Source organism: Oncorhynchus keta, unplaced genomic scaffold (assembly GCF_023373465.1).
Source record: "Oncorhynchus keta strain PuntledgeMale-10-30-2019 unplaced genomic scaffold, Oket_V2 Un_contig_7986_pilon_pilon, whole genome shotgun sequence".
Classification (NCBI taxonomy): domain Eukaryota; kingdom Metazoa; phylum Chordata; class Actinopteri; order Salmoniformes; family Salmonidae; genus Oncorhynchus; species Oncorhynchus keta.
This window is the reverse complement of record NW_026289793.1, coordinates 169165-196676: the sequence shown is the minus strand read 5'-3', so window position 1 is coordinate 196676 and position 27512 is coordinate 169165. Positions and strand designations below refer to the sequence as shown.

The 27512-nt window shown below is 48.7% G+C and overlaps 1 protein-coding gene across 2 annotated transcripts in view; it reads left to right on the top strand.

The window, feature by feature from the left end:
- Positions 1–27512, top strand: part of LOC118379258 (protein PALS2-like) — a 48241-nt gene that overhangs the window by 9852 nt on the left and 10877 nt on the right. Inside the window, exons 3-7 of one of the 2 annotated variants that reach the window (XM_052512080.1) lie at positions 3509–3627; positions 8503–8655; positions 15828–15974; positions 16258–16485; positions 26602–26733. In XM_052512080.1, coding sequence (XP_052368040.1) covers positions 3511–3627; positions 8503–8655; positions 15828–15974; positions 16258–16485; positions 26602–26733 — 777 coding nt within the window. In that variant the 5' untranslated portion in view covers positions 3509–3510. Of the gene's footprint in view, positions 1–3508; positions 3628–8502; positions 8656–10381; positions 10413–15827; positions 15975–16257; positions 16486–26601; positions 26734–27512 lie in introns of those variants that run through there. The other variant, XM_052512081.1, reaches the window with a different exon arrangement.

Sequence of the window (27512 nt, the reverse complement as noted above, 5' to 3'; positions counted from 1 at the left end):
TGTGAAGATTAGAACGTAGACCAGAGAAAGCTGTAAGTATAGGCTGTGACAAGCCTTGGTTTGAGTGTTTCACCAGTAACCACCATAGGCTTGAATTGGGAAACGGTTCTGTTCTCTTATATAGTGAATGTTGGAGACATCTACCAGTGGGACCCGTCAATGTCTGTCCCAAATGGCACCTATTCCCTATATAATGCACTATGATGGGCCCTGGTCAAAAGTAGTGCACTATAAAGGGAATAGGATGCCATTTGGAACTTCTCCATTGTTTTAGCGAGGTTGCTTGTTGGGGTTATGGAAATGAAGGCTTTTCGTGCTGAATCACTCCATTGATGGTCGCTACTGCTCCAGTTGTTTCACCTTGTTATGCCCAGGTATTTTGCATCAAGGCCCTACATTTGTGTTTGATTGGGATTTTGGGAATTTGTCACTGTGCACTCATTAATATCAAATCAAATGTCGTTACCATAGAAGTTAAAATAGACATTTTAAGGGGTGTTTCATCAACATCCATCTTGAATTATACAAAGGTTGGGTCTCATCTGAATGCTGATTGGTTAAAACTGCATTCCACCTGGTGTCTATTCATAAGTTACCACCGCTAAATCTATGACTTTAAATTGAATCTGTTCTTTCTGACTACACAATCCACTGTTTCATCAGCCCAGCCAGTCAATTTATAAACTTGACCTCCACTATAAAAAGTATGTAGACATTATCTCGCTTTTCTTTTAGGCTAACATTTGGTTTACAACAGTGGGTATTTGTATAAACCTTTGCGGTCTGTCTCTCTGACATTTGCAACATTTGAATATTGAAACAATGTAATATCCAGCTGTCCCATAGTAATGAAGGAGTCGGGGCGAGACAGGAGGCAGCTTTTCTCAGCCAGTCGAAATCACGAATCAGCTGGCATCATTGTTATGGTTTGTTCGTTCTAAATGTTCTATTGCCATACTGGCTGGCAACGTTCTTATCCCTTGCTTGCTTGCTTGCTAGCCAACTACGGATAACTTACAATCAGGTCAAACAGCAAAGGAGCTGCATTTGCATTTTGTTTAAGCTGTTTTCTAGTGACATTTATTTGGATACATCCAATGCGCTAATGAGGTGTGATTTCACCTGGCATAGAAAATGTGTTCTCTTGTCAGGACACTGTTGTTCATAGGAGCTAGGCAACAGCACAGCTAACACAATCACATCAAACGGAAGCTGGAAGACGAAACTAGCTGCTTTGTTTCGTTTGACATTTTTTCAATTGACACTTCTTTGTATGCGTGTATATACACTGCTCAAAAAAATAAAGGGAACACTTAAACAACACAGTGTAACTCCAAGTCAATCACACTTCTGTGAAATCAAACTGTCCACTTAGGAAGCAACACTGATTGACAATACATTTCACATGCTGTTGTGCAAATGGAATAGACAACAGGTGGAAATTATAGGCAATTAGCAAGACACCCCCAATAAAGGAGTGGTTCTGCAGGTGGGGACCACAGACCACTTCTCAGTTCCTATGCTTCCTGGCTGATGTTTTGGTCACTTGAATGCTGGCGGTGCTTTCACTCTAGTGGTAGCATGAGAATGAGTCTACAACCCACACAAGTGGTTCAGGTAGTGCAGCTCATCCAGAATGGCACATCAATGCGAGCTGTTGCAAGAAGGTTTGCTGTGCCTGTCAGCGTAGTGTCCAGAGCATGGAGGCGCTACCAGGAGACAGGCCAGTACATCAGGAGATGTGGAGGAGGCCGTAGGAGGGCAACAACCCAGCAGCAGGACCGCTACCTCCGCCTTTGTGCAAGGAGGAGCAGGAGGAGCACTGCCAGAGCCCTGCATAATGACCTCCAGCAGGCCACAAATGTGCATGTGTCTGCTCAAACGGTCAGAAACAGACTCCATGAGGGTGGTATGAGGGCCTGACGTCCACAGGTGGGGGTTGTGCTTACAGCCCAACACAGTGCAGGACGCTTTTCATTTGCCAGAGAACACCAAGATTGGCAAATTCGCCACTGGCGCCCTGTGCTCTTCACAGATGAAAGCAGGTTCACACTGAGCACATGTGACAGAGTCTGGAGACGCCGTGGAGAACATTCTGCTGCCTGCAACACCCTCCAGCATGACCGGTTTGGCGGTGGGTCAGTCATGGTGTGGAATGGCATTTCTTTGGGGGGCCGCACAGCCCTCCATGTGCTCGTCAGAGGTAGCCTGACTGCCATTAGGTACCGAGATGAGATCCTCAGACCCCTTGTGAGACCATATGCTGGTGCGGTTGGCCCTGGGTTCCTCCTAATGCAAGACGATGCTAGACCTCATGTGGCTGGAGTGTGTCAGCAGTTCCTGCCAGAGAAAGGCATTGATGCTATGGACTGGCCCGCCCGTTCCCAAAACCTGAATCCAATTGAGCACATCTGGGACATCATGTCTCGCTCCATCCACCAATGCCACGTTGCACCACAGTCTGTCCAAGAGTTGGCGGATGCTTTAGTCCAGGTCTGGGGAGGAGATCCTCAGGAGACCATCCGCCACCTCATCAGTAGCATGCCCAGGCGTTGTAGGGAGGTCATACAGGCACGTGGAGGCCACACACACACACTACTGAGCCCCATTTTGACTTGTTTTGGACATTACATCAAAGTTGAATCAGCCTGTAGTGTGGTTTTCCCACTTTAATTTTGAGTGTGACTCCAAATCCAGACCTCCATGGGTTGATAAATTTGATTTCCATTGATCATTTTTGTGTGATTTTTGTTGTCAGCACATTCAACTATGTAAAGAAAAAGTATTTAATAAGAATATTTCATTCATTCAGATCTAGGATGTGTTATTTTAGTGTTCCCTTAATTATTTTGAGCAGTGTATATATGTATGTAAAAATGATCCCAGCTGATTCATGATTTCAACTGGCTGAGAAATGCTGCCTGCCTCCCTGTTTGTCTTGTCCTGACTCGCTTATTACTATGGGACGGCTGGAGATCGAATTTGAATATTGAAAACATTTAGCAAATGTCAGAGAGACGGACAGAAAGGTTTATACAAATCTCCGCTGTTGAAAACTAAATGTTAGTCTAAAAGAAATGGTATATGATGTCTAGATGCTTTTATAGTAGAGATCAACTTTATAAATGACCTGTCAGGGTAGATGAGACAGGGGATTCAGCAGTCAGATGGAACAGAGTAAATAGGCATTTTAACTTCATAGATTTAGCCAGTGGTAACTTGTGGAATAGACACCGGCTGGAATGTGTTTCAGGATTAGACCGACTCGTTGTATAAAACTAGACATGACCGCCTGGTCTTCCTGATATCTACTAAGGTTTTATACAAGGACCTGTACATACAGTGCATTGGGAAAGTATTCAGACCCCTTGACCCTTTTCACGTCTCTGCCATATACATAGGCTGACATTATGTGGCCTTCTGATTGCAAGTCTGCATAGAACTATTGATTTTGTGGATATAAAAATTGTATTTTCTTTTTTTAAAACATTTTGTGTTTGTCCTCCAGCCATGCAGCAGGTGCTGGATAACCTGAGAGACATGCCGCCCACCACGGGGGCCAAAGACATCGACCTCCTCTTCCTCAAGGGAATCATAGAGAGCCCCATAGTCCGCTCCCTCGCCAAGGTAACATACACACTCCATCATATCATCAGTTAAGAGAGAAGAGAAGGAGGGGAGAGGAAGAGGCACTCAGTGCCACCATATAAATGTCTCCTCCATCTTGTCAGAACGGACTGTGCCAATAACAGCCATGACTCAAACAACAGCAGTCTGGAACGTTTTGGCAACGAGTGTTTGAATGTATGGTATGGCCAATTAGCCAGTCAGTCTGCCAGTACACGGCACAACTGGCCAGCAATTTTAGTTGCTTGCAACCGAGTTGGTTGCTTGGGAAACACCCCTGCAACCAATAAGCATCTCATCTGCAACTTGGTTGAATCCAGTTCAAACTTTGTGCAACTAGTTGCAAGCAACAGCCAATCAAAACAAACACTTTTGTCACATGATCCATTTGAAGGTTCGAATTCTGACCCAGTTGTCATGTCACCACAGCTGTTCGTGCTGCGCAGAACAACCTGCAATCAGGGTTGACAGAACAGAGACTAACACAACAGGAATTGTATACAAGTTATTTGTACATGGTTTAGCAGTCAATAAATGTAATTTCAAGAGAAGCCAAACCTCTCCTTGACCAGTTTCAACTGAAGTTGTCCACCATGAACTGTGCTAGCTTGGTTAGCTCGTTGTTAACTAGCTAGGTGTTGGTGTTTGCCGTGTAATTTTTGGCTAGCTAGCTGTGTTGGTGTTTGCAATGCCCTTTAGGCTAACTAGCTAAATTGTACAGGCTGCATTTCTACGGTGTCCTTGCTGTCACAATAACCAAACCGTTGGGTGAACACATTGGTGAAACCACAACGTAAAAAGCAGCAGATGACATGGGTTGAGTTTAGAATTCTCAAACCATCCGCTTCAATTTGATTGGCTGTTGCGTGCAATTTTAATCACATTTGAGTTGCTTCATTTAACCGCAGTTGCTTGAGATTACGTCACTTGCAACTGCAACTAGAATTGCTAAAGTGGCTTTGTGTAAGTAACCCCAGCCTAAGTCTCGGTGGTTACTGCAGGGTGCACGGGTTAACAGCTGCACATCTATGTTTAACACTGCAGTGAAATGTCATCTACAACGTGTTTCAGAGGGTCAACCATGTCACAGTCCGTAGAGGCCAGGGGCCTGTCTAATTTATAAACCGCAGTGGTGTTAAAGTACTTAAGTAAAAATACTTTGCAGTTTTTGGGGGGTATCTGTCCTTTACTTTAAAACCTGTTTCTGCATCTGGGCTGTATGGGTGAGAGGGAGTGTGGACAGTACACTGTACAGTTGTCCCTTGGTTGTATTTGATTCCATTTGTTTTCCTTTTGAAGTGGTGTAAAGTACTTTTTAAAGTATTTTTTGGGGTGAATCTGTACTATAGTAATCATATTTTGACTCATTTTACTTCATTACATTCCTAAAATGTCTTTACTTATTACTCCATACATTTTCCATGACACCCAAAAGTACTCATTATGTTTTGAATGCTTAGCAGGACAGGAAAATTGTCTAATTGACACACTTATCAAGAGAACATTCCTGGTCATCCCTACTGCCTCTGATCTGAAGGACTCACTAAACAGAGAACATCCCTGGTCATCCCTACTGCCTCTGATCTGCCTCTGAGAACATCCCTGGTCATCCCTACTACCTCTGATCTGGCAGACTCACTAAACAGAGAACATCCCTGGTCATCCCTACTACCTCTGATCTGGCAGACTCACTAAACAGAGAACATCCCTGGTCATCCCTACTACCTCTGATCTGGCAGACTCACTAAACAGAGAACATCCCTGGTCATCCCTACTACCTCTGATCTGGCAGGACTCACTAAACAGAGAACATCCCTGGTCATCCCTACTGCCTCTGATCTGGAGGACTCACTAAACAGAGAACATCCCTGGTCATCCCTACTACCTCTGATCTGGCAGACTCACTAAACAGAGAACATCCCTGGTCATCCCTACTACCTCTGATCTGGCAGACTCACTAAACAGAGAACATCCCTGGTCATCCCTACTACCTCTGATCTGGCGGACTCACTAAACAGAGAACATCCCTGGTCATCCCTACTACCTCTGATCTGGAACATCCCTCTACTACCTCTCTGGACTCACTAAACAGAGAACATCCCTGGTCATCCCTACTACCTCTGATCTGGCAGACTCACTAAACAGAGAACATCCCTGGTCATCCCTACTACCTCTGATCTGGCGGACTCACTAAACAGAGAACATCCCTGGTCATCCCTACTGCCTTTGATCTGGGGGACTCACTAAACAGAGAACATCCCTGGTCATCCCTACTGCCTTTGATCTGGGGGACTCACTAAACAGAGAACATCCCTGGTCATCCCTACTGCCTCTGATCTGGTAGACTCACTAAACAGAGAACATTCCTACTGCCTCTGATCTGGAGGACTCACTAAACAGAGAATATTCCTGGTCATCCCTACTGCCTCTGATCTGGAGGACTCACTAAACAGAGAATATTCCTGGTCATCCCTACTGCCTCTGATCTGGAGGACTCACTAAACAGAGAACGTTCCTGGTCATCCCTACTGCCTCTGATCTGGCAGACTCACTAAACAGAGAACATCCCTGGTCATCCCTACTACCTCTGATCTGGCGGACTCACTAAACAGAGAACATCCCTGGTCATCCCTACTACCTCTGATCTGGCAGACTCACTAAACAGAGAACATCCCTGGTCATCCCTACTACCTCTGATCTGGCGGACTCACTAAACAGAGAACATCCCTGGTCATCCCTACTGCCTCTGATCTGGCAGACTCACTAAACAGAGAACATCCCTGGTCATCCCTACTGCCTCTGATCTGGTAGACTCACTAAACAGAGAACATTCCTACTGCCTCTGATCTGGCAGACTCACTAAACAGAGAACATCCCTGGTCATCCCTACTGCCTCTGATCTGGTAGACTCACTAAACAGAGAACATTCCTGGTCATCCCTACTGCCTCTGATCTGGCAGACTCACTAAACATAGAACATTCCTGGTCATCCCTACTGCCTCTGATCTGGCAGACTCACTAAACAGAGAACATTCCTGGTCATCCCTACTGCCTCTGATCTGGCAGACTCACTAAACAGAGAACATTCCTGGTCATCCCTACTGCCTCTGATCTGGTAGACTCACTAAACAGAGAACATTCCTACTGCCTCTGATCTGGAGGACTCACTAAACAGAGAACATCCCTGGTCATCCCTACTACCTCTGATCTGGAGGACTCACTAAACAGAGAACATTCCTACTGCCTCTGATCTGGAGGACTCACTAAACAGAGAACATTCCTGGTCATCCCTACTGCCTCTGATCTGGCAGACTCACTAAACAGAGAACATCCCTGGTCATCCCTACTGCCTCTGATCTGGTAGACTCACTAAACAGAGAACATCCCTGGTCATCCCTACTGCCTCTGATCTGGCAGACTCACTAAACAGAGAACATCCCTACTGTCTCTGATCTGGAGGACTCACTAAACAGAGAACATCCCTGGTCATCCCTACTACCTCTGATCTGGAGGACTCACTAAACAGAGAACATTCCTGGTCATCCCTACTGCCTCTGATCTGGAGACTCACTAAACAGAGAACATTCCTGGTCATCCCTACTACCTCTGATCTGGAGGACTCACTAAACAGAGAACATTCCTGGTCATCCCTACTGCCTCTGATCTGGCAGACTCACTAAACAGAGAACATTCCTGGTCATCCCTACTGCCTCTGATCTGGCAGACTCACTAAACAGAGAACATTCCTGGTCATCCCTACTGCCTCTGATCTGGCAGACTCACTAAACAGAGAACATTCCTGGTCATCCCTACTGCCTCTGATCTGGCAGACTCACTAAACAGAGAACATTCCTGGTCATCCCTACTGCCTCTGATCTGGTAGACTCACTAAACAGAGAACATTCCTACTGCCTCTGATCTGGAGGACTCACTAAACAGAGAACATCCCTGGTCATCCCTACTACCTCTGATCTGGAGGACTCACTAAACAGAGAACATTCCTGGTCATCCCTACTGCCTCTGATCTGGCAGACTCACTAAACAGAGAACATCCCTACTGCCTCTGATCTGGACGACTCACTAAACAGAGAACATTCCTGGTCATCCCTACTGCCTCTGATCTGGCAGACTCACTAAACAGAGAACATTCCTGGTCATCCCTACTGCCTCTGATCTGGCAGACTCACTAAACAGAGAACATTCCTGGTCATCCCTACTGCCTCTGATCTGGCAGACTCACTAAACAGAGAACATTCCTGGTCATCCCTACTGCCTCTGATCTGGCAGACTCACTAAACAGAGAACATTCCTGGTCATCCCTACTGCCTCTGATCTGGCAGACTCACTAAACAGAGAACATTCCTGGTCATCCCTACTGCCTCTGATCTGGACGACTCACTAATAAACACAAAGAAAAAAAGTGTTTAATTTTTTGTATTTTTTGTACCATCTTTGAAAGGCCATAAGGAGTAGTGTGTTTGTTTGTTGTGACATGCTGACATCTGGTGGACATTTTACACTAGGTTCATTTTCACAGGGAAAAAAGCTGACCATTAAATCAGGCTTTGTTTCTACAGCATGGAATGCAACACCGTGTGCTTCATAGGAAAAAAAACAAATAAAACCTGAAATATTTAATATTTACTACACAACAAATGAAAGAACAACAATAACTGAACGACTGAAAAGCACCCCAAGGAAAAGCTCAACTTAAAAGATGTTTTAAGATCTCTTTTAAATATGTCCACAGTTTCAGCCCCCCTCAGGTTCTCTGGCAGGCTGTTCCAGAGGCCGGGGGCAGAATAACTGGTCCTGGGCGTTGGGATAGTTAAAACCTGAACTAAATACTTTGTGTATTAATGTGTGTCTCTGCAGGCACATGAGAGGCTGGCGGATGTGAAGCTGGAGGCTGTGAGAGACAACAACCAGCAGCTGGTCTCAGAGATCCTAGACTCCCTCACAGGACTGAGTAGTAGAGACGCCTCCGCTGAGGAACTAGCCAACATCCTCCAGGAACCACACTTCAAGGTACTCACACACCTATGTGTACACACACACACACACACACACACACACACACACACACACACACACACACACACACACACACACACACACACACACACACACACACACACACACACACGCACACACGTACACACACACACACGCACACAGTACCGTTGAGTTGTTAGAGCTCGCCTGAAAGTAGACTAGAGAATGACTGTCCTGTCAATCACCATATTACTCCTGAAGTTTCTGCCTCGCTGTCTCTGCCTCGCTGTCTCTGCCTCGCTGTCTCTGCCTCGCTGTCTCTGCCTCGCTGTCTCTGCCTCGCTCTCTCTCAAGATTCACTTCATTTCAATTTGCTTTATTGTCATTATGTAACAATGTACATGTTGCCAAAGTTTTCTTTGGAGATTAACATTATTATAAGAATAATAATCATCTCTCTCTCTCTGGTTGGAACTACACTACATGGTCAAAAGTATGTGGACAAGCATGTGGACATGCTCGTCGAACATCTCATTCATTGACTCTCTGGTGCCTCTACGGCAGTGAGAGCTGTGACTCTGGTGCCTCTACGGCAGGGAGAGCTGTGACTCTCTGGTGCCTCTACGGCAGCTAGAGCTCTCTCTGGTGCCTCTACGGCAGTTAGAGCTGTGACTCTGGTGCCTCTAGCTTAGAGCTGTGACTCTCTGGTGCCTCTACGGCAGTTAGAGCTGTGACTCTCTGGTGCCTCTATGGCAGTTAGAGCTTCTATGTGACTCTCTGGTGCCTCTACGGCAGTTAGAGCTGTGACTCTCTGGTGCCTCTACGGCAGTTAGAGCTGTGACTCTCTGGTGCCTCTACGGCAGTTAGAGCTGTGACTCTCTGGTGCCTCTACGGCAGTTAGACTGTGACTCTGGTGCCTTCTATGGCAGTTAGAGCTGTGACTCTCTGGTGCCTCTACGGCAGTTAGAGCTGTGACTCTCTGGTGCCTCTACGGCAGTTAGAGCTGTGACTCTCTGGTGCCTCTATGGCAGTTAGAGCTGTGACTCTCTGGTGCCTCTATGGCAGTTAGAGCTGTGACTCTCTGGTGCCTCTATGGCAGTTAGAGCTGTGACTCTCTGGTGCCTCTACGGCAGTTAGAGCTGTGACTCTCTGGTGCCTCTATGGCAGTTAGAGCTGTGACTCTCTGGTGCCTCTAGTTAGAGCTGTGACTCTCTGGTGTCTATGGCAGTTAGAGCTGTGACTCTCTGGTGCCTCTACGGCAGTTAGAGCTGTGACTCTCTGGCCTCTACGGCAGTTAGAGCTGTGACTCTCTGGTGCCTCTACGGCAGATAGAGCCGTTGTGTTAATTTATATTATTATGAAGAAGAAATTGTTGTCCTCAAATGAGACCCTGGTATCAAATGGTTATAATAATCTGTCTTTGACTCTCTCTCTGTCTCTGCTACTTGCCCCTCCTAGAGATAAAAAAAAAAATAGCCTATTCTGTCTGGACCAATGAGAAACTGCGGCCTGAGGGGGGCTATGTCCCTGTTCCAATGGGAGTGGAGGGGTCAAGTGGGGGAGGTAGACACATTTCTGGGTTAGGGAGTTCTATCATGTGTGAACCAGATCTGTACTGATGCATGTTACTGCTCTCTCGGTCTGTCTTTCAGTTTCTGTTTTTCTCTTTCTTTCTCTGTCTCTCTCTGTTCTGTCTCTCTTTGTCTCTGTGTCTTTCTCTGTCACTGTTTTTCTCTGTGTCTCTCTGTGTGTGTGTCAGATATTCATCCTGTGATATGGCTGCTCTGCAGGTGAGAACTTAACAGTCTTGTTCCTCCTTTCCTTCCTGTGGGACTGATTCATGATTGTATTTCCTGCATGCTACTTTTGGTCTTAAACATACACTGGTTGTGAAGAAGTGTAGTCTACTTGTGAAGAAGAGCTGTGATTGGTTCATATACACTGGAGGGGCAGTTACCCAGTAGGTCGTGTGTTTCTCTCGTCAGTTGGTAGTAAATCAATGAGTGTTGCTGCTTGACTACGACATGATTAAATAGTGTTGTTGAGGAGGAGGGTGTGAGACAGGTCTGTGTGATATGTTGAGGAGGAGGGTGTGGAGACAGGTCTGTGTGATATGTTGAGGAGGAGGGTGTGGAGACAGGTCTGTGTGATATGTTGAGGATGAGGGTGTGGAGACAGGTCTGTGTGATATGTTGAGGAGGAGGAGGGTGTGGAGACAGGTCTGTGTGATATGTGGAGACAGGTCTGTGTGATATGTTGAGGAGGAGGGGGTGTGGAGACAGGTCTGTGTGATATGTTGAGGAGGAGGAGGGTGTGAGACAGAGGGTGTGGAGACAGGTCTGTGTGATATGTTGAGGAGGAGGAGGGTGTGGAGACAGGTCTGTGTGATATGTTGAGAGGGTGTGGAGACAGGTCTGTGTGATATTTTGAGGAGGAGGAGGTGTGGAGACAGCTCTGTGTGATATGTTGAGGAGGAGGAGGGTGTGGAGACAGGTCTGTGTGATATGTTGAGGAGGAGGAGGGTGTGGGACAGCTCTGTGTGATATGTTGAGGAGGAGGAGGGTGTGGAGACAGGTCTGTGTGATATGTTGAGGAGGAGGAGGGTGTGGAGACAGCTCTGTGTGATATGTTGAGGAGGAGGAGGGGTGGAGACAGGTCTGTGTGATATGTTGAGGAGAGGAGGAGGGGAGGAGGGTGTGGAGACAGCTCTGTGTGATATGTTGAGGAGGAGGAGGGTGTGGAGACAGCTCTGTGTGATATGTTGAGGAGGAGGAGGGTGTGGAGACAGGTCTGTGTGATATGTTGAGGAGGAGGGTGTGGAGACAGGTCTGTGTGATATGTTGAGGAGGAGGGTGTGGAGACAGGTCTGTGTGATATTTTGAGGAGGAGGAGGGTGTGGAGACAGCTCTGTGTGATATGTTGAGGAGGAGGAGGGTGTGGAGACAGGTCTGTGTGATATGTTGAGGAGGAGGAGGGTGTGGAGACAGGTCTGTGTGATATGTTGAGGAGGGGGTGTGGAGACAGCTCTGTGTGATATGTTGAGGAGGAGGGTGTGGAGACAGCTCTGTGTGATATGTTGAGGAGGAGGGTGGAGACAGCTCTGTGTGATATGTTGAGGAGGGGGTGTGGAGACAGCTCTGTGTGATATGTTGAGGAGGAGGGTGTGGAGACAGGTCTGTGTGATATGTTGAGGAGGAGGGTATGGAGACAGGTCTGTGTGATATGTTGAGGAGGGGGGTGTGGAGACAGGTCTGTGTGATATGTTGAGGAGAGTGTGGAGACAGGTCTGTGTGATATGTTGAGGAGAGTGTGGAGACAGCTCTGTGTGATATGTTGAGGAGGAGGAGGGTGTGGAGGCAGGTCTGTGTGATATGTTGAGGAGGAGGGTGTGGAGACAGGTCTGTGTGATATGTTGAGGAGGGGGGTGTGGAGACAGGTCTGTGTGATATGTTGAGGATGAGGGTGTGGAGACAGGTCTGTGTGATATGTTGAGGAGGGGGTGTGGAGACAGGTCTGTGTGATATGTTGAGGATGAGGGTGTGGAGACAGGTCTGTGTGATATGTTGAGGAGGAGGAGGGTGTGGAGGCAGGTCTGTGTGATATGTTGAGGAGGAGGGTGTGGAGACAGCTCTGTGTGATATGTTGAGGAGGAGGAGGTGTGGAGACAGGTCTGTGTGATATGTTGAGGAGGAGGGTGTGGAGACAGGTCTGTGTGATATGTTGAGGAGGAGGGTGTGGAGACAGGTCTGTGATATGTTGAGGAGGAGGAGGGTGTGGAGACAGCTCTGTGTGATATGTTGAGGAGGAGGAGGGTGTGGAGACAGGTCTGTGTGATATGTTGAGGAGGAGGAGGGGTGTGGAGACAGCTCTGTGTGATATGTTGAGGAGGAGGAGGGTGTGGAGACAGCTCTGTGTGATATGTTGAGGAGGAGGGTGTGGAGACAGGTCTGTGTGATATGTTGAGGATGAGGGTGTGGAGACAGGTCTGTGTGATATTTTGAGGAGGAGGAGGGTGTGGAGACAGCTCTGTGTGATATGTTGAGGAGGAGGAGGGTGTGGAGACAGGTCTGTGTGATATGTTGAGGAGGAGGAGACAGGTCTGTGTGATATGTTGAGAGGAGGGTGTGGGAGACAGGTCTGTGTGATATGTTGAGGAGGAGGGTGTGGAGACAGGTCTGTGTGATATGTTGAGGAGGGGGTGTGGAGACAGCTCTGTGTGATATGTTGAGGAGGAGGTGTGGAGACAGCTCTGTGTGATATGTTGAGGAGGAGGTGTGGAGACAGGTCTGTGTGATATGTTGAGGAGGAGGGTGTGGAGACAGGTCTGTGTGATATGTTGAGGAGGAGGGTGTGGAGACAGGTCTGTGTGATATGTTGAGGAGGAGGTGTGGAGACAGGTCTGTGTGATATGTTGAGGAGGGGTGTGGAGACAGTTCTGTGTGATATGTTGAGGAGAGTGTGGAGACAGCTCTGTGATATGTTGAGGAGGAGGTGTGGAGACAGGTCTGTGTGATATGTTGAGGAGGAGGTGTGGAGACAGGTCTGTGTGATATGTTGAGGAGGGGGTGTGGAGACAGGTCTGTGTGATATGTTGAGGAGGGGGGTGTGGAGACAGGTCTGTGTGATATGTTGAGGAGGAGGGTGTGGAGACAGGTCTGTGTGATATGTTGAGGAGGAGGGTGTGGAGACAGGTCTGTGTGATATGTTGAGGAGGGGGGTGTGGAGACAGGTCTGTGTGATATGTTGAGGAGGAGGGTGTGGAGACAGCTCTGTGTGATATGTTGAGGAGGAGGAGGGTGTGGAGGCAGGTCTGTGTGATATGTTGAGGAGGAGGGTGTGGAGACAGGTCTGTGTGATATGTTGAGGAGGAGGGTGTGGAGACAGGTCTGTGTGATATGTTGAGGAGGAGGGTGTGGAGACCAGTCTCTGTCTCTCTATGTCTGAGGCCCATGACAAGGTGGCAGGAGACAGGTCTGTGTGATATGTCTGAGGAGGAGTGACAAGGTGGAGACAGCTCTGTCTCTCTCTCTCAGTCTCTGATTGAGGCCCATGACAAGGTGGCAGCTAACTGCTCTCTCTCTCTATCTCTGATTGAGGCCCATGACAAGGTGGCAGCTAACTGTCTGTCTCTCTATGTCTCTGATTGAGGCCCATGACAAGGGTGGGAGCTAACTGGTCTGTGTCTCTATCCAGTCTCTGATTGAGGCCCGTGACAAGGTGGCAGCTAGACTGTCTCTCTCTCTCTCTCTCAGTCTCTGATTGAGGCCCGTGACAAGGTGGCAGCTAACTGTCTCTCTGATATGTTCTCTCTCTCTCTCAGTCTCTGATTGAGGCCCGTGACAAGGTGGCAGCTAACTGGTCTCTCTCTCTCTCTGATTGAGGCCCATGACAAGGTGGCAGCTCTGTCTCTCTCTCTCTCCAGTCTCTGATTGAGGCCCATGACAAGGTGGCAGCTAACTGTCTCTCTCTCTCTCTCTCCAGTCTCTGATTGAGGCCCATGACAAGGTCAGCTCTGTCTCTCTTCTCTCCAGTCTCTGATCAAGGCCCATGACAAGGTGGCAGCTAACTGTCTCTCTCTCTCTCTCTCCAGTCTCTGAGTTGAGGCCCGACAAGGTGGCACAAGGTGGAGGCCCAGCAGCTAACTGTCTCTCTCTCTCTCTCTCTCTCTCAGTCTCTGATTGAGGCCCATGACAAGGTGGCAGCTAACTGTCTCTCTCTCTCTCTCTCAGTCTCTGATTGAGGCCCATGACAAGGTGGCAGCTAACTGTCTCTCTCTCTCTCTCCAGTCTCTGATTGAGGCCCATGACAAGGTGGCAGCTAACTGTCTCTCTCTCTCCCATGACAAGGTCTCTGTCTCTCTCTCCAGTCTCTGATTGAGGCCCATGACAAGGTGGCAGCTAACTGTCTCTCTCTCTCTCTCTGATTGAGGCCCATGACAAGGTGGCAGCTAACTGTCTCTCTCTCTCTCTCAGTCTCTGATTGAGGCCCGTGACAAGGTGGCAGCTAACTGTCTCTCTCTCTCTCTCAGTCTCTGATTGAGGCCCATGACAAGGTGGCAGCTAGTCTCTCTCTCTCTCCAGTCTCTGATTGAGGCCCATGACAAGGTGGCAGCTAACTGTCTCTCTCTCTCTCTCAGTCTCTGATTGAGGCCCGTGACAAGGTGGCAGCTAACTGTCTCTCTCTCTCTCTCCAGTCTCTGATTGAGGCCCATGACAAGGTGGCAGTCTCTGATTGAGGCCCATGACAAGGTGGCAGCTAACTGTCTCTCTCTCTCTCTCCAGTCTCTGATTGAGGCCCATGACAAGGTGGCAGCTAACTGTCTCTCTCTCTCTCTCCAGTCTCTGATTGAGGCCCATGACAAGGTGGCAGCTAACTGTCTCTCTCTCTCTCTCAGTCTCTGATTGAGGCCCATGACAAGGTGGCAGCTAACTGTCTCTCTCTCTCTCTCAGTCTCTGATTGAGGCCCATGACAAGGTGGCAGCTAACTGAGTCTGATTGAGCCCATGACAAGGTGGCAGCTAACTGTCTCTCTCTCTCTCTCCAGTCTCTGATTGAGGCCCATGACAAGGTGGCAGCTAACTGTCTCTCTCTCTCTCTCCAGTCTCTGATTGAGGCCCATGACAAGGTGGCAGCTAACTGTCTCTCTCTCTCTCTCTCCAGTCTCTGATTGAGGCCCATGACAAGGTGGCAGCTAACTGTCTCTCTCTCTCTCTCTCTCTCCAGTCTCTGATTGAGGCCCGTGACAAGGTGGCAGCTAACTGTCTCTCTCTCTCTCTCCAGTCTCTGATTGAGGCCCATGACAAGGTGGCAGCTAACTGTCTCTCTCTCTCTCAGTCTCTGATTGAGGCTCTCCAGTCTCTGATTGAGGCCCGTGACAAGGTGGCAGCTAACTGTCTCTCTCTCTCTCTCCAGTCTCTGATTGAGGCCCATGACAAGGTGGCAGCTAACTGTCTCTCTCTCTCTCTCTCAGTCTCTGATTGAGGCCCGTGACAAGGTGGCAGCTAACTGTCTCTCTCTCTCTCTCCAGTCTCTGATTGAGGCCCGTGACAAGGTGGCAGCTAACTGTCTCTCTCTCTCTCTCTCTCCAGTCTCTGATTGAGGCCCATGACAAGGTGGCAGCTAACTGTCTCTCTCTCTCTCTCTCTCAGTCTCTGATTGAGGCCCATGACAAGGTGGCAGCTAACTGTCTCTCTCTCTCTCTCCAGTCTCTGATTGAGGCCCATGACAAGGTGGCAGCTAAATGTTATGAGATGCCGTCGGAGGTGAACAGTAATGCCATGGCGACCGGCCCACTCATGCCCGCCGACGCCGTCAGGATAATTGGCATTCAGAAGAAGGCTGGCGAACCACTGGTGAGTTAATGAGTCCCAAATGGCACCTTATTCCTTATATAGTGCTCTACTTTTGACCAGGGACCAATAGCTGGGCTCCGGTCAATAGTGGTGCACTATGTAGGGAACAGGGTACCATTTAGGACATAGTCTCAGACATTACCACTCAATCTGCAAGATCTGGATGACTGTTCATAGTTTGTAGTTAGCAGGTTAGGTACATGGAATATTTAAATCCCTTCTCATGCATTAACCTCTCTCTCTCTCTCCATTCTCTCAATCCTCTTCCTCTTCTCCTCCTCAGGGCGTAACGTTCAGGGTGGAACGTGGGGAGCTGGTGATCGCCAGGGTCCTGCACGGCAGTATGATCGACCGGCAGGGCATGCTGCACGCGGGCGACGTGATCAGGGAGGTGAACGGGCGTGAGGTGGGCAGCGATCCCAAGGAGCTGCTGGAGCTGCTGAGGGACTGCCAGGGGGGCATCACCCTCAAGATCCTGCCCAGCTACCGTGACACTCCAGCACCACCACAGGTGAGAACAGGGTCATATTTATTAGTGAACCGTAGCTAAATGTTTTACAACAGAAAACAATGTTTCTTGTTGTCCAGATTCAGTTTGTTATTGGCCAGATTTCAGGTAGGTCCCTCAGTTTCAGGTAGCTTCCATTCACATCCTAATGACAACAACATGGGTGGCTAATCATCCTCCTCTTGGAGGGACATTGGGAATGTAGAGTTTTTGCAGCAACACACCCGATTCAGTTCATTGAGGTGATTCAGCCGATTAGTAGAGTCAGATGTGTTAAAGCAGGGCAGGACCAAAAGCCCGCCCCAACAAGTAGCTCTTCAGGAGGAGGGCTGGTTCCCCACTAGGTCAGAGAGGCTGTAATAATGAAACTGTTAGATATTAGGAGGAGGGCTGGTTCCCCACTAGGTCAGAGAGGCTGTAATAATGATACTGTTAGATATTAGGAGGAGGGCTGGTTCCCACTAGGTCAGAGAGGCTGTAATAATGAAACTGTTAGATATTAGGAGAAGGGCTGGTTCCCCACTAGGTCAGAGAGGCTGTAATAATGAAACTGTTAGATATTAGGAGGAGGGCTGGTTCCCCACTAGGTCAGAGAGGCTGTATGTCACGTAGAGTAGGCCAGAAGGCTAAACTGGATAACCTAACCTCTATCAAAATAAAAAGATGGCGGAACCGCAAAAGTTCTTCTGTGCAAAGGTGTTTATTTACAAGTGAATTCCGGAACAAAAAACAACAGTACTGCCATCAACATCTACCTTATGGGACAGCTTAAAAACAATGCTGCCCCATCCACAGCTCAATCCAAAATACCTCCTATGACTGAAAGAGAGGCTCCTTTTGTAGGGCTAGCCCCTCCCCTCAGAACAATTAACCCTGGTTAATTAATCAATTAATAATACAAACATACATTTTCCATGAACTAAACATACTAAAGGATATACATTGCAACACGGTTTTAAACAATATCACAACATAACATTTACAACATTACATCACTACTGACAATATCTTTCAATATGCCCATGTGCATTAATGAGCCATTTGGGACAGGCACTATAAAGCCAACCCAATTCCCTGAGCTCGGTCCTTTTCCAGCATACCCGGAAGCTACAGAGATGGAGAGAGAGAAACAGAACAAACAAACAATGCGCTCATCCACAACATTGATAAGTATAAAATGCATGCACCAAGACAGAAGTTAATTTGTGTGTCGACCCACATTGTTAACTTATCTTATAATGGCGCAGGGAGGAGTGATGAATATGTGTGTGTGTTAAAGAACCAAATGCTGCCCGCGGCCAGTGACGGACTTCTACGTCACATTACCTTCCTCCTCTCCTGAAGCGACCATGTACGGGAGCCTTGATAGGTAGTCCGCAGTAACGTTCTCTTTTCCTGCCTTGTGACGGACACAGAACCTGAAGGGCTGGAGCTCCAGATACCACCTGGTCACACGAGAATTCCGGTCCTTCATGGTCTGGATCCAGGTCAGTGCTCTGTGGTCCGTGTGCAGGTCAAATTCCCTCCCAAGAAGGTAGTAACGGAGGCTATCTAGGGCCCACTTTATAGCCAGACACTCCTTTTCGATTGTAGAATACCTGGTTTCCCTGGGCAACAGCTTCCGACTCAGGTACAGCACAGGAAGCTCTTCTCTTGGCTCCCCTTGGGCCAGTACAGCTCCAATTCCTACAGCTGAAGCGTCCACCTGCACGAGAAATCTCTTCTGAAAATCAGGGGTCTGGAGAACAGGGAATGAGCACAGTCGTTTTTTCAGTGTCATGAAGGCTTCCTCACACTCCTCAGTCCACTTCACAGGGTTGCTGGCCCCCTTCGAAGTGAGGTTGGTCAGAGGGACAGCGATGGTCGAAAACTGTGGAATGAATCTCCGGTACCACCCTGCCAGACCTAGGAAGGACTTCACCTGTTTCTTGGTTCTGGGTTGAGGGCTATTCCTGATGGACTCCACTTTCTCCACCTGAGGCCGAACTTCACCCTTACCCAGCTGGTAACCCAGGTACTTTGTCTCCTGTTTCGCCCACTCACACTTCAGGAGGTTAAGCGTGAGGCCTGCTTCATGAATCTTCCCCAGGACTCTGCTAAGATGCTGTATGTGCTCCTCCCAGGAGTGGCTGTAGATCACCACGTCGTCCAAGTAAGCAGCACAGTAATCGTCACAGTCCTGGAGGACCTTGTCCATCAGCCTCTGGAAAGTCGCAGGGGCCCCATGAAGGCCAAACGGCATGACCTTGAACTGGAACAGGCCCATTGGCGTCCGGAATGCAGTGTAGGCCTTGGATTGTTCATCCAGGGGCACCTGCCAGTACCCTTTGCAGAGATCCAATGTGGTGATGTAATGAGCTCTACCTATTCTCTCCAGTAAGTCGTCAATGCGGGGCATGGGATAGGCATCAAACTGGGAGATGGCATTCACCTTACGGAAGTCCATGCAGACGCGCAAAGAGCCATCCTTCTTTGGGACAATGACAATAGGGCTGCTCCATTCACTTGAAGATGGCTCGACAACATCCATCTCTATCATGGTGTGGACCTCTTCCTTGAGGGCTACCACCAGCCTCTCAGGCACACGGTAAGGATGCTGGCGGACAGGGTTCTGGCCAGGTTTCAAACGAATGGCGTGTTCTAGGACTTTGGTTCTTCCTGGTCTCTGACTGAAGAGGGCCGGATACTTGCCAAACAGCTGCTTCAGCTCATCTTGCTTGTCTTCTTCCAGGTGAGCCAGTATGACTTCTGCTCGTTCTTTCCATGCCTCTGTGACCCCATCCGACTCATCCTCTTCTACTCTGCGGACCAGAAAGGACTTTCCTTTGGAGAGTTCCTCTCTCTCCCTCCCAGGCCTTGAGAAGGTTCACATGGTAGGTTTGCTTCTTCTTACCCTTGTCCGGGTGCAGCACCTCGTAGGTCACTGGGCCCATCTTCCTCCCGATTAGGTACGGTCCTTGCCATTGCGCAAGGAGCTTGCTGGTAGATGAGGGAAGGAGGAGCAGGACTTTCTGTCCTGGCTCAAACTCTCTGTGGCGAGCGTGCTGGTCATAGCCTCTCTTCTGGGCTTGCTGAAGGTTTGCTCTAGCTTCCTCTCGGTACCGTTCCAACCTGTCTCGCATCTGGAGGACATACTGGACAATCCCCTGTCCTGAGGTAGCTACTGGGGAACCTTCCCAGCACTTCTTCAGCAGGTCCAATGGTCCTTGCACTGGCCATCCATAGAGGAGTTCGAATGGCGAGAAACCTGTCGATGCCTGAGGCACCTCCCTGTAAGCAAAAAGCAGAAAGGGTAACCACTTATCCCAGTCTTTACCAGTGTCAGCCACAAACTTCCTCAACATGTTCTTGAGCGTTTGATTGAATCTCTCTACGAGCCCATCCGTTTGGGGATGGTAGGGAGTAGTCCTCAAGCCTTTAATGCCCAGCTGTCGGTGGAGTTGAACCATCAGTCGCGAGGTGAAGTTTGTCCCTTGGTCCGTCAGGATTTCATCTGGGATTCCTACACGAGAGAAGAGCTGAACAAGAGCACTGATTATTTTTGGAGTGGTTATGGAACGGAGTGGGAAGGCTTCTGGGAACCGGGTGGCATAGTCACAGATCACCAATATATACTTGTAACCAGCACTACTCTTCTCCAAGGGTCCAACAATGTCCATTGCAATTCTCTTGAATGGGGTAGAGATAACAGGCAGTGAACATAGAGGAGCCCGTTCAGACCTACGGACAGCACTGGTTTTCTGGCACGTGGGGCATGATTTGCAGTATTTTTGTACATCAGTATACATGGAGGGCCAAAAGAAACGGGAGCCTAGCCTAAGATAGGTCTTATGTTGCCCTAGATGGCCTGCCCATGGAACTGTATGTGCAAGGTTGAGAACAAGTGGTCTACAGGTAGATGGCACCACCAACTTCCTGCTATCTGCCTCTGACCCAAGGTAGAGTATGTGGTTGTCTACTGTGTAAATCCCCCACATGAAGATTGGCTGTCCCCAGCTAAGGCCTTGTCAAACAAACATTTCAAGGTTGCGTCAGACTTCTGCAGTGTAGCAAAATTTTGTGGAACATCCCATTGCACCTCTAACCCAGACACATCAGCAACAGGTACAGGGGTTCCCACATACTTCTCAAGACGCCGCTGGCGGCGTGACTTTCTGGGCCCTTTGGTTCCCCCTCGCACAGACTATCACACAAGTCAGGCAGAGGTTGTAAACCAGCTTTGGCCTGGGCACGAGTGACAACTGAACATGCCATCTGAACATCAGACTGGCAAACTGACTGCTCATATAGCTGACCCCCACACTTCCCAACAGATCAGAGAGTACAGGCACATCCCTCCCCAAAATCATCTCAAAAGGTAGCTTCTCCATTACCCCAACTTTGAGGAGGTATTTCTGACCCTGAATCTCAACTGTGAGCTCAGCTGTGGGCTGCTGTGACTGGTCACCATGGACACATTGGATCAGTGTCTGATGACCATAATCAATGTCATTAACAGGTACATTACCTTTTCTGATCAATGACAGGGAACTGCCGGTGTCAATCATTGCAGTAAGACTTTTTACCATTCACTTTTACAGGTACCAAGCATGACCCTTCCCGAGTCTGTCTATTCTGAACACCATCCCCCTCTCTGGGTACATAACAGTAACCTGAGAGCTTGGATTTACGTAGCGGACACATTGAAGCTTTGTGCCCCTGCTGCCGGCAGTAAAAACAGGTCAGACCCCTCCCATCAGAGCGAACTGCATGATCCCTTACCTCCCTCCCAGACACATAACCCCCAGAGTTACCTCCACCATCTCTGGCGTTTCTGATGTCCCTTGTGTCTCTGAGACTCCTTGGAGCGGGTGCTGCAGGTTGTGGTGGGCCCCCTTTACGTGCATTAAGATACTGCAGTGCAAGCTTGGCCGCCATAAGCCCGTCCTTGGGCTCGTGCTCTCGGACCCAGGTTCGAATGTCGTGTGGTAGAACTTGTAGAAGTTGCTCGAGGATGATGACCTCCCCGATTTCGTCCTGTGTCTTCTCCCCCGGTCGAACCCATCGTCGGTAGAGACCCTTGAGGCGGTGGTACGTCTCTGTCGGCGACTCACCCGATGGCGTTGATGCAGCTCTGAAGCGTTGACGGTAGGTTTCCGGTGAGATGTCAAACTTCACCAGCAGCGCTTCCTTCAAGCCCTTGTAGACATTGGACAGCCCCTCATCCATTGCTGTGTAAGCCTCTAAGGCCTTGCCCGTGAGCAATGGGACAAGCCTGCAGGCCCACTCTACCTCAGGCCACTGCCACGTCTTAGCCATGCGCTCAAACCTCAGCAGGTAGTTTTCAATGTCCTCCCCTGCTGGTATGAGGGCATCTTTGGCTCCTTCCTCAGGAATGCTGGAAGATGGACGTTAACACTGCTGGACTGGTCTCCTGGTGCTGGCCTCATTACTGCTTGGGGTGCCTGCTGTGGAGTTGAAGTCCCCGCTGCATCGAGCCTTTGTCGTCCTGGTGTTGGAAGACCCAATCTTGGGCTCTCACTGACGAGTTCCGCCTGGTGGGGAGCTGTGAGGATAGATTGGCGTAGGCCACGTAACTCCTGCTTGAGGTCTTCGTCCCTCCTCTCAAGGCAGGTGAAAAGTTGCTGAAAAAGGGTTACCATGGTTGGGTGTGGTTCTGGTCCCCCAACTGCTCCTTCAGTCAGCAGCTCACCCAGTTCTGGTTGTCTTTGGCCCCGCGGTCGGGCTCCTAGTTTCTCATACTTGACCTCTTCTTCACCAGACGATTCCATGGTATTCCACCCGGTTCAACTTCAGGTACCTTTTCTGACAGTTGATGCTGTTGCTGAGAACGCAATCCTGTACGCATTCCTTTACCTCTCTTGTTGGAATTCACTGATTTGCGGTACGCCGTCCCACCACTGCCACCATATGTCACGTAGAGTAGGCCAGAAGGCTAAACTGGATAACCTAACCTCTATCAAAATAAAAAGATGGCGGAACCGCAAAAGTTCTTCTGTGCAAAGGTGTTTATTTACAAGTGAATTCCGGAACAAAAAACAACAGTACTGCCATCAACATCTACCTTATGGGACAGCTTAAAAACAATGCTGCCCCATCCACAGCTCAATCCAAAATACCTCCTATGACTGAAAGAGAGGCTCCTTTTGTAGGGCTAGCCCCTCCCCTCAGAACAATTAACCCTGGTTAATTAATCAATTAATAATACAAACATACATTTTCCATGAACTAAACATACTAAAGGATATACATTGCAACACGGTTTTAAACAATATCACAACATAACATTTACAACATTACATCACTACTGACAATATCTTTCAATATGCCCATGTGCATTAATGAGCCATTTGGGACAGGCACTATAAAGCCAACCCAATTCCTGAGCTCGGGTCCTTTTCCAGCATACCCGGAAGCTACAGAGATGGAGAGAGAGAAACAGAACAAACAAACAATGCGCTCATCCACAACATTGATAAGTATAAAATGCATGCACCAAGACAGAAGTTAATTTGTGTGTCGACCCACATTGTTAACTTATCTTATAATGGCGCAGGGAGGAGTGATGAATATGTGTGTGTGTTAAAGAACCAAATGCTGCCCGCGTGCCAGTGACGGACTTCTACGTCACACTGTAATAATGAAACTGTTAGATATTAGGAGGGCTGGTTCCCCACTAGGTCAGAGAGGCTGTAATAATGAAACTGTTAGATATTAGGAGGAGGGCTGGTTCCCCACTCGGTCAGAGGGGCTGTAATAATGATACTGTTAGATATTAGGAGGAGGGCTGGTTCCCCACTAGGTCAGAGAGGCTGTAATAATGATACTGTTAGATATTAGGAGGAGGGCTGGTTCCCCACTAGGTCAGAGAGGCTGTAATAATGATACTGTTAGATATTAGGAGGAGGGCTGGTTCCCCACTAGGTCAGAGAGGCTGTAATAATGAAACTGTTAGATATTAGGAGGAGGGCTGGTTCCCCACTCGGTCAGAGGGGCTGTAATAATGATACTGTTAGATATTAGGAGGAGGGCTGGTTCCCCACTAGGTCAGAGAGGCTGTAATAATGATACTGTTAGGGGCATGGCCCTTCTAATATCTATCTCCTATTGAGAACCTGTTTCTGCACCTGGGCTGTACAGATCAGAGGAAGTGTGTACAGTAAATACACTGCAGTTGTCTCTTGGTCATATTTTATTCTTGCTTTTGCAGTGTAGATTATGTGTTTTGGCGGGAATCTGTACTTTACTATTGATGTTTTTGACAACTTTTACTTCACTACGTTCTTAAAATAAAATATGTACTTTTTACTCCAAACATTTCCTCTGACACCCAAAAAGTACTTATTACATTTCAAATGCTTATTAGCAGGACAGGAAAAAGGTCCAATTCACACACTTCCCAACTGCCTCTGATCTGGCAGACTTGCTCATCATAAATGCTTCATTTGTAAAGGATGTCTGAGTGTTGGCGTGCCCCTGGCTAGCTGTACATTTACAGAACAAGAACATGGTGCTGTTTATACTTTTACATTTTGAAACTTAAGTATATTTTAGCAATTACATTTCATTTTGATACATATTTATAACCAAACACTTTGACTTTTACTCAAGTAGTATTTTACTGGGTGACTTTTACTTGAGTCATTTTCTATGAAGTTATCTTTGACTTTTTCCATCACTGTGTTTTTGTACCTGTCAGGGTGGTTGACCTGGTCCTAACCCAGAATGACAGGGCACTGAGCTGGAACTGTTACCCTGCCTGGGACACACTGGTCCTATTAATACACTTCATGGGATAACTGGGGCACTGAGGAGAGGGAGGAAGAGAGGGAGGGAGGAAGGGCAAGGAGGAGGAGGAGGGAGAGAGTATGAAAGAGAAAGAAAGCCTATCTGGGGGATGAAGAGGAGTAAAGTGATCGGGGGCCTTATGTAGGACAGGGCTCTCCAACCCTGTTCCTGGAGAGATATGGTCCTGAAGGGCAGGGCTCTCCAACCCTGTTCCTGGAGAGATATGATCCTGAAGGGCAGGGCTCTTCAACCCTGTTCCTGGAGAGATATGGTCCTGAAGGGCAGGGCTCTCCAACCCTGTTCCTGGAGAGATATGGTCCTGAAGGGCAGGGCTCTCCAACCCTGTTCCTGGAGAGATATGATCCTGAAGGGCAGGGCTCTTCAACCCTGTTCCTGGAGAGATATGGTCCTGAAGGGCAGGGCTCTCCAACCCTGTTCCTGGAGAGATGCGGTCCTGTAGGACAGGGCTCTTCAACCCTGTTCCTGGAGAGCTATGGTCCTGAAGGGCAGGGCTCTTCAACCCTGTTCCTGGAGAGATGCAGTCCTGTAGGACAGTGCTCTCCAACCCTGTTCCTGGAGAGATGCAGTCCTGTAGGACAGGGCTCTCCAACCCTGTTCCTGGAGAGATGCAGTCCTGTAGGACAGGGCTCTTCAACCCTGTTCCTGGAGAGATATGGTCCTGAAGGGCAGGGCAGGGCTCTCCAACCCTGTTCCTGGAGAGATGCAGTCATGTAGGGCAGGGCTCTCCAACCCTGTTCCTGGAGAGATATGGTCCTGTAGGGCAGGGCTCTCCAACCCTGTTCCTGGAGAGATATGATCCTGTAGGGCAGGGCTCTCCAACCCTGTTCCTGGAGAGATATGATCCTGAAGGGCAGGGCTCTCCAACCCTGTTCCTGGAGAGATATGGTCCTGAAGGGCAGGGCTCTCCAACCCTGTTCCTGGAGAGATATGATCCTGAAGGGCAGGGCTCTCCAACCCTGTTCCTGGAGAGATATGATCCTGAAGGGCAGGGCTCTCCAACCCTGTTCCTGGAGAGATGCAGTCCTGTAGGACAGGGCTCTCCAACCCTGTTCCTGGAGAGATATGGTCCTGAAGGGCAGGGCTCTCCAACCCTGTTCCTGGAGAGATATGGTCCTGAAGGGCAGGGCTCTCCAACCCTGTTCCTGGAGAGATATGATCCTGAAGGGCAGGGCTCTCCAACCCTGTTCCTGGAGAGATATGATCCTGAAGGGCAGGGCTCTCCAACCCTGTTCCTGGAGAGATATGGTCCTGAAGGGCAGGGCTCTCCAACCCTGTTCCTGGAGAGATATGGTCCTGAAGGGCAGGGCTCTCCAACCCTGTTCCTGGAGAGATATGGTCCTGAAGGGCAGGGCTCTCCAACCCTGTTCCTGGAGAGATATGGTCCTGAAGGGCAGGGCTCTCCAACCCTGTTCCTGGAGAGATATGATTCTGAAGGGCAGGGCTCTCCAACCCTGTTCCTGGAGAGATATGATCCTGAAGGGCTGGGCTCTCCAACCCTGTTCCTGGAGAGATATGGTCCTGAAGGGCAGGGCTCTCCAACCCTGTTCCTGGAGAGATGCAGTCCTGTAGGGCAGGGCTCTCCAACCCTGTTCCTGGAGAGATATGGTCCTGAAGGGCAGGGCTCTCCAACCCTGTTCCTGGAGAGATATGGTCCTGAAGGGCAGGGCTCTCCAACCCTGTTCCTGGAGAGATATGGTCCTGTAGGGCAGGGCTCTCCAACCCTGTTCCTGGAGAGATATGGTCCTGTAGGACAGGGCTCTCCAACCCTGTTCCTGGGGAGATATGATCCTGAAGGGCAGGGCTCTCCAACCCTGTTCCTGGAGAGATATGGTCCTGAAGGGCAGGGCTCTCCAACCCTGTTCCTGGAGAGATATGGTCCTGTAGGGCAGGGCTCTCCAACCCTGTTCCTGGAGAGATATGGTCCTGAAGGGCAGGGCTCTCCAACCCTGTTCCTGGAGAGATATGGTCCTGTAGGGCAGGGCTCTCCAACCCTGTTCCTGGAGAGATATGGTCCTGAAGGGCAGGGCTCTCCAACCCTGTTCCTGGAGAGATATGATCCTGAAGGGCAGGGCTCTCCAACCCTGTTCCTGGAGAGATATGATCGTGTAGGGCAGGGCTCTCCAACCCTGTTCCTGGAGAGATGCAGTCCTGTAGATGGTTTGTTTCTCTCTGTAGATTCTCACAGTACAGACTGTAGAGTGTTGGGCTGTTGTTGATTTACAATCTGAAGATGTTGTTGTTAAACACCCCTCCTATTTCCCTTTTTCTACCTGAAGCTGTAACTATGGTAACACAGACCTTGTTTTCTAGGTGCATCTGAAACCCCACTTTAACTACAGCCCAGCCACAGACAACCTGATCCCCTGTAAGGAGGCTGGCCTGGCCTTCTCTAAAGGAGATGTTTTGCACATCGTCAACAGAGAGGACCCTAACTGGTGGCAGGTAGGTACTGCTGACCACAGAACAGCCCTTAGCTGTGTGTTATTCATCCATAATCCACAGGTCCTCATGCCTTACTGCTCAAATATATGGCTCTGCTACTACTTTCAGAGGAACGTTCTCTTAGACTCAGGGTTGAATGACTTTCCCACATCCACCCCTAGGCACTTGATCTGAAACAACTGGATGGAGAGATGCAATATGGTAATAGGTCCGTGCTCCATCTTGCCTTCTTTTGATTCGCTAGGTGGAACTTTTAATTAGGGATGCACGATATGTCGGAATCGGACGATATTAGCTAAAAAATGCCACCATCGGTATCGGCCCGATGTCTAGTTTAACGCCAACGTTAAAAACCGATGTCAAAGCTGCCGTGCATACCTATATAACGTAGGTAGATGACGTGCATACCTATATAACGTAGGTACATGACATGCATACCTATATAATGTAGGAGGTACATGACATGCATACCTATTTAACGTAGGTACATGACGTGCATACCTACAGGTATATAACGTAGGTAGATGGTGTACATACCTATATAACGTAGGTAGATGGTGTACATACCTATATAACGTAGGTACATGACATGCATACCTATATAACGTAGGTACATGACATGCATACCTATATAACGTAGGTACATGACATGCATACCTATTTAACGTAGGTACATGACGTGCATACCTATTTAACGTAGGTACATGACGTGCATACCTATTTAACGTAGGTACATGACGTGCATACCTATTTAACGTAGGTACATGACGTGCATACCT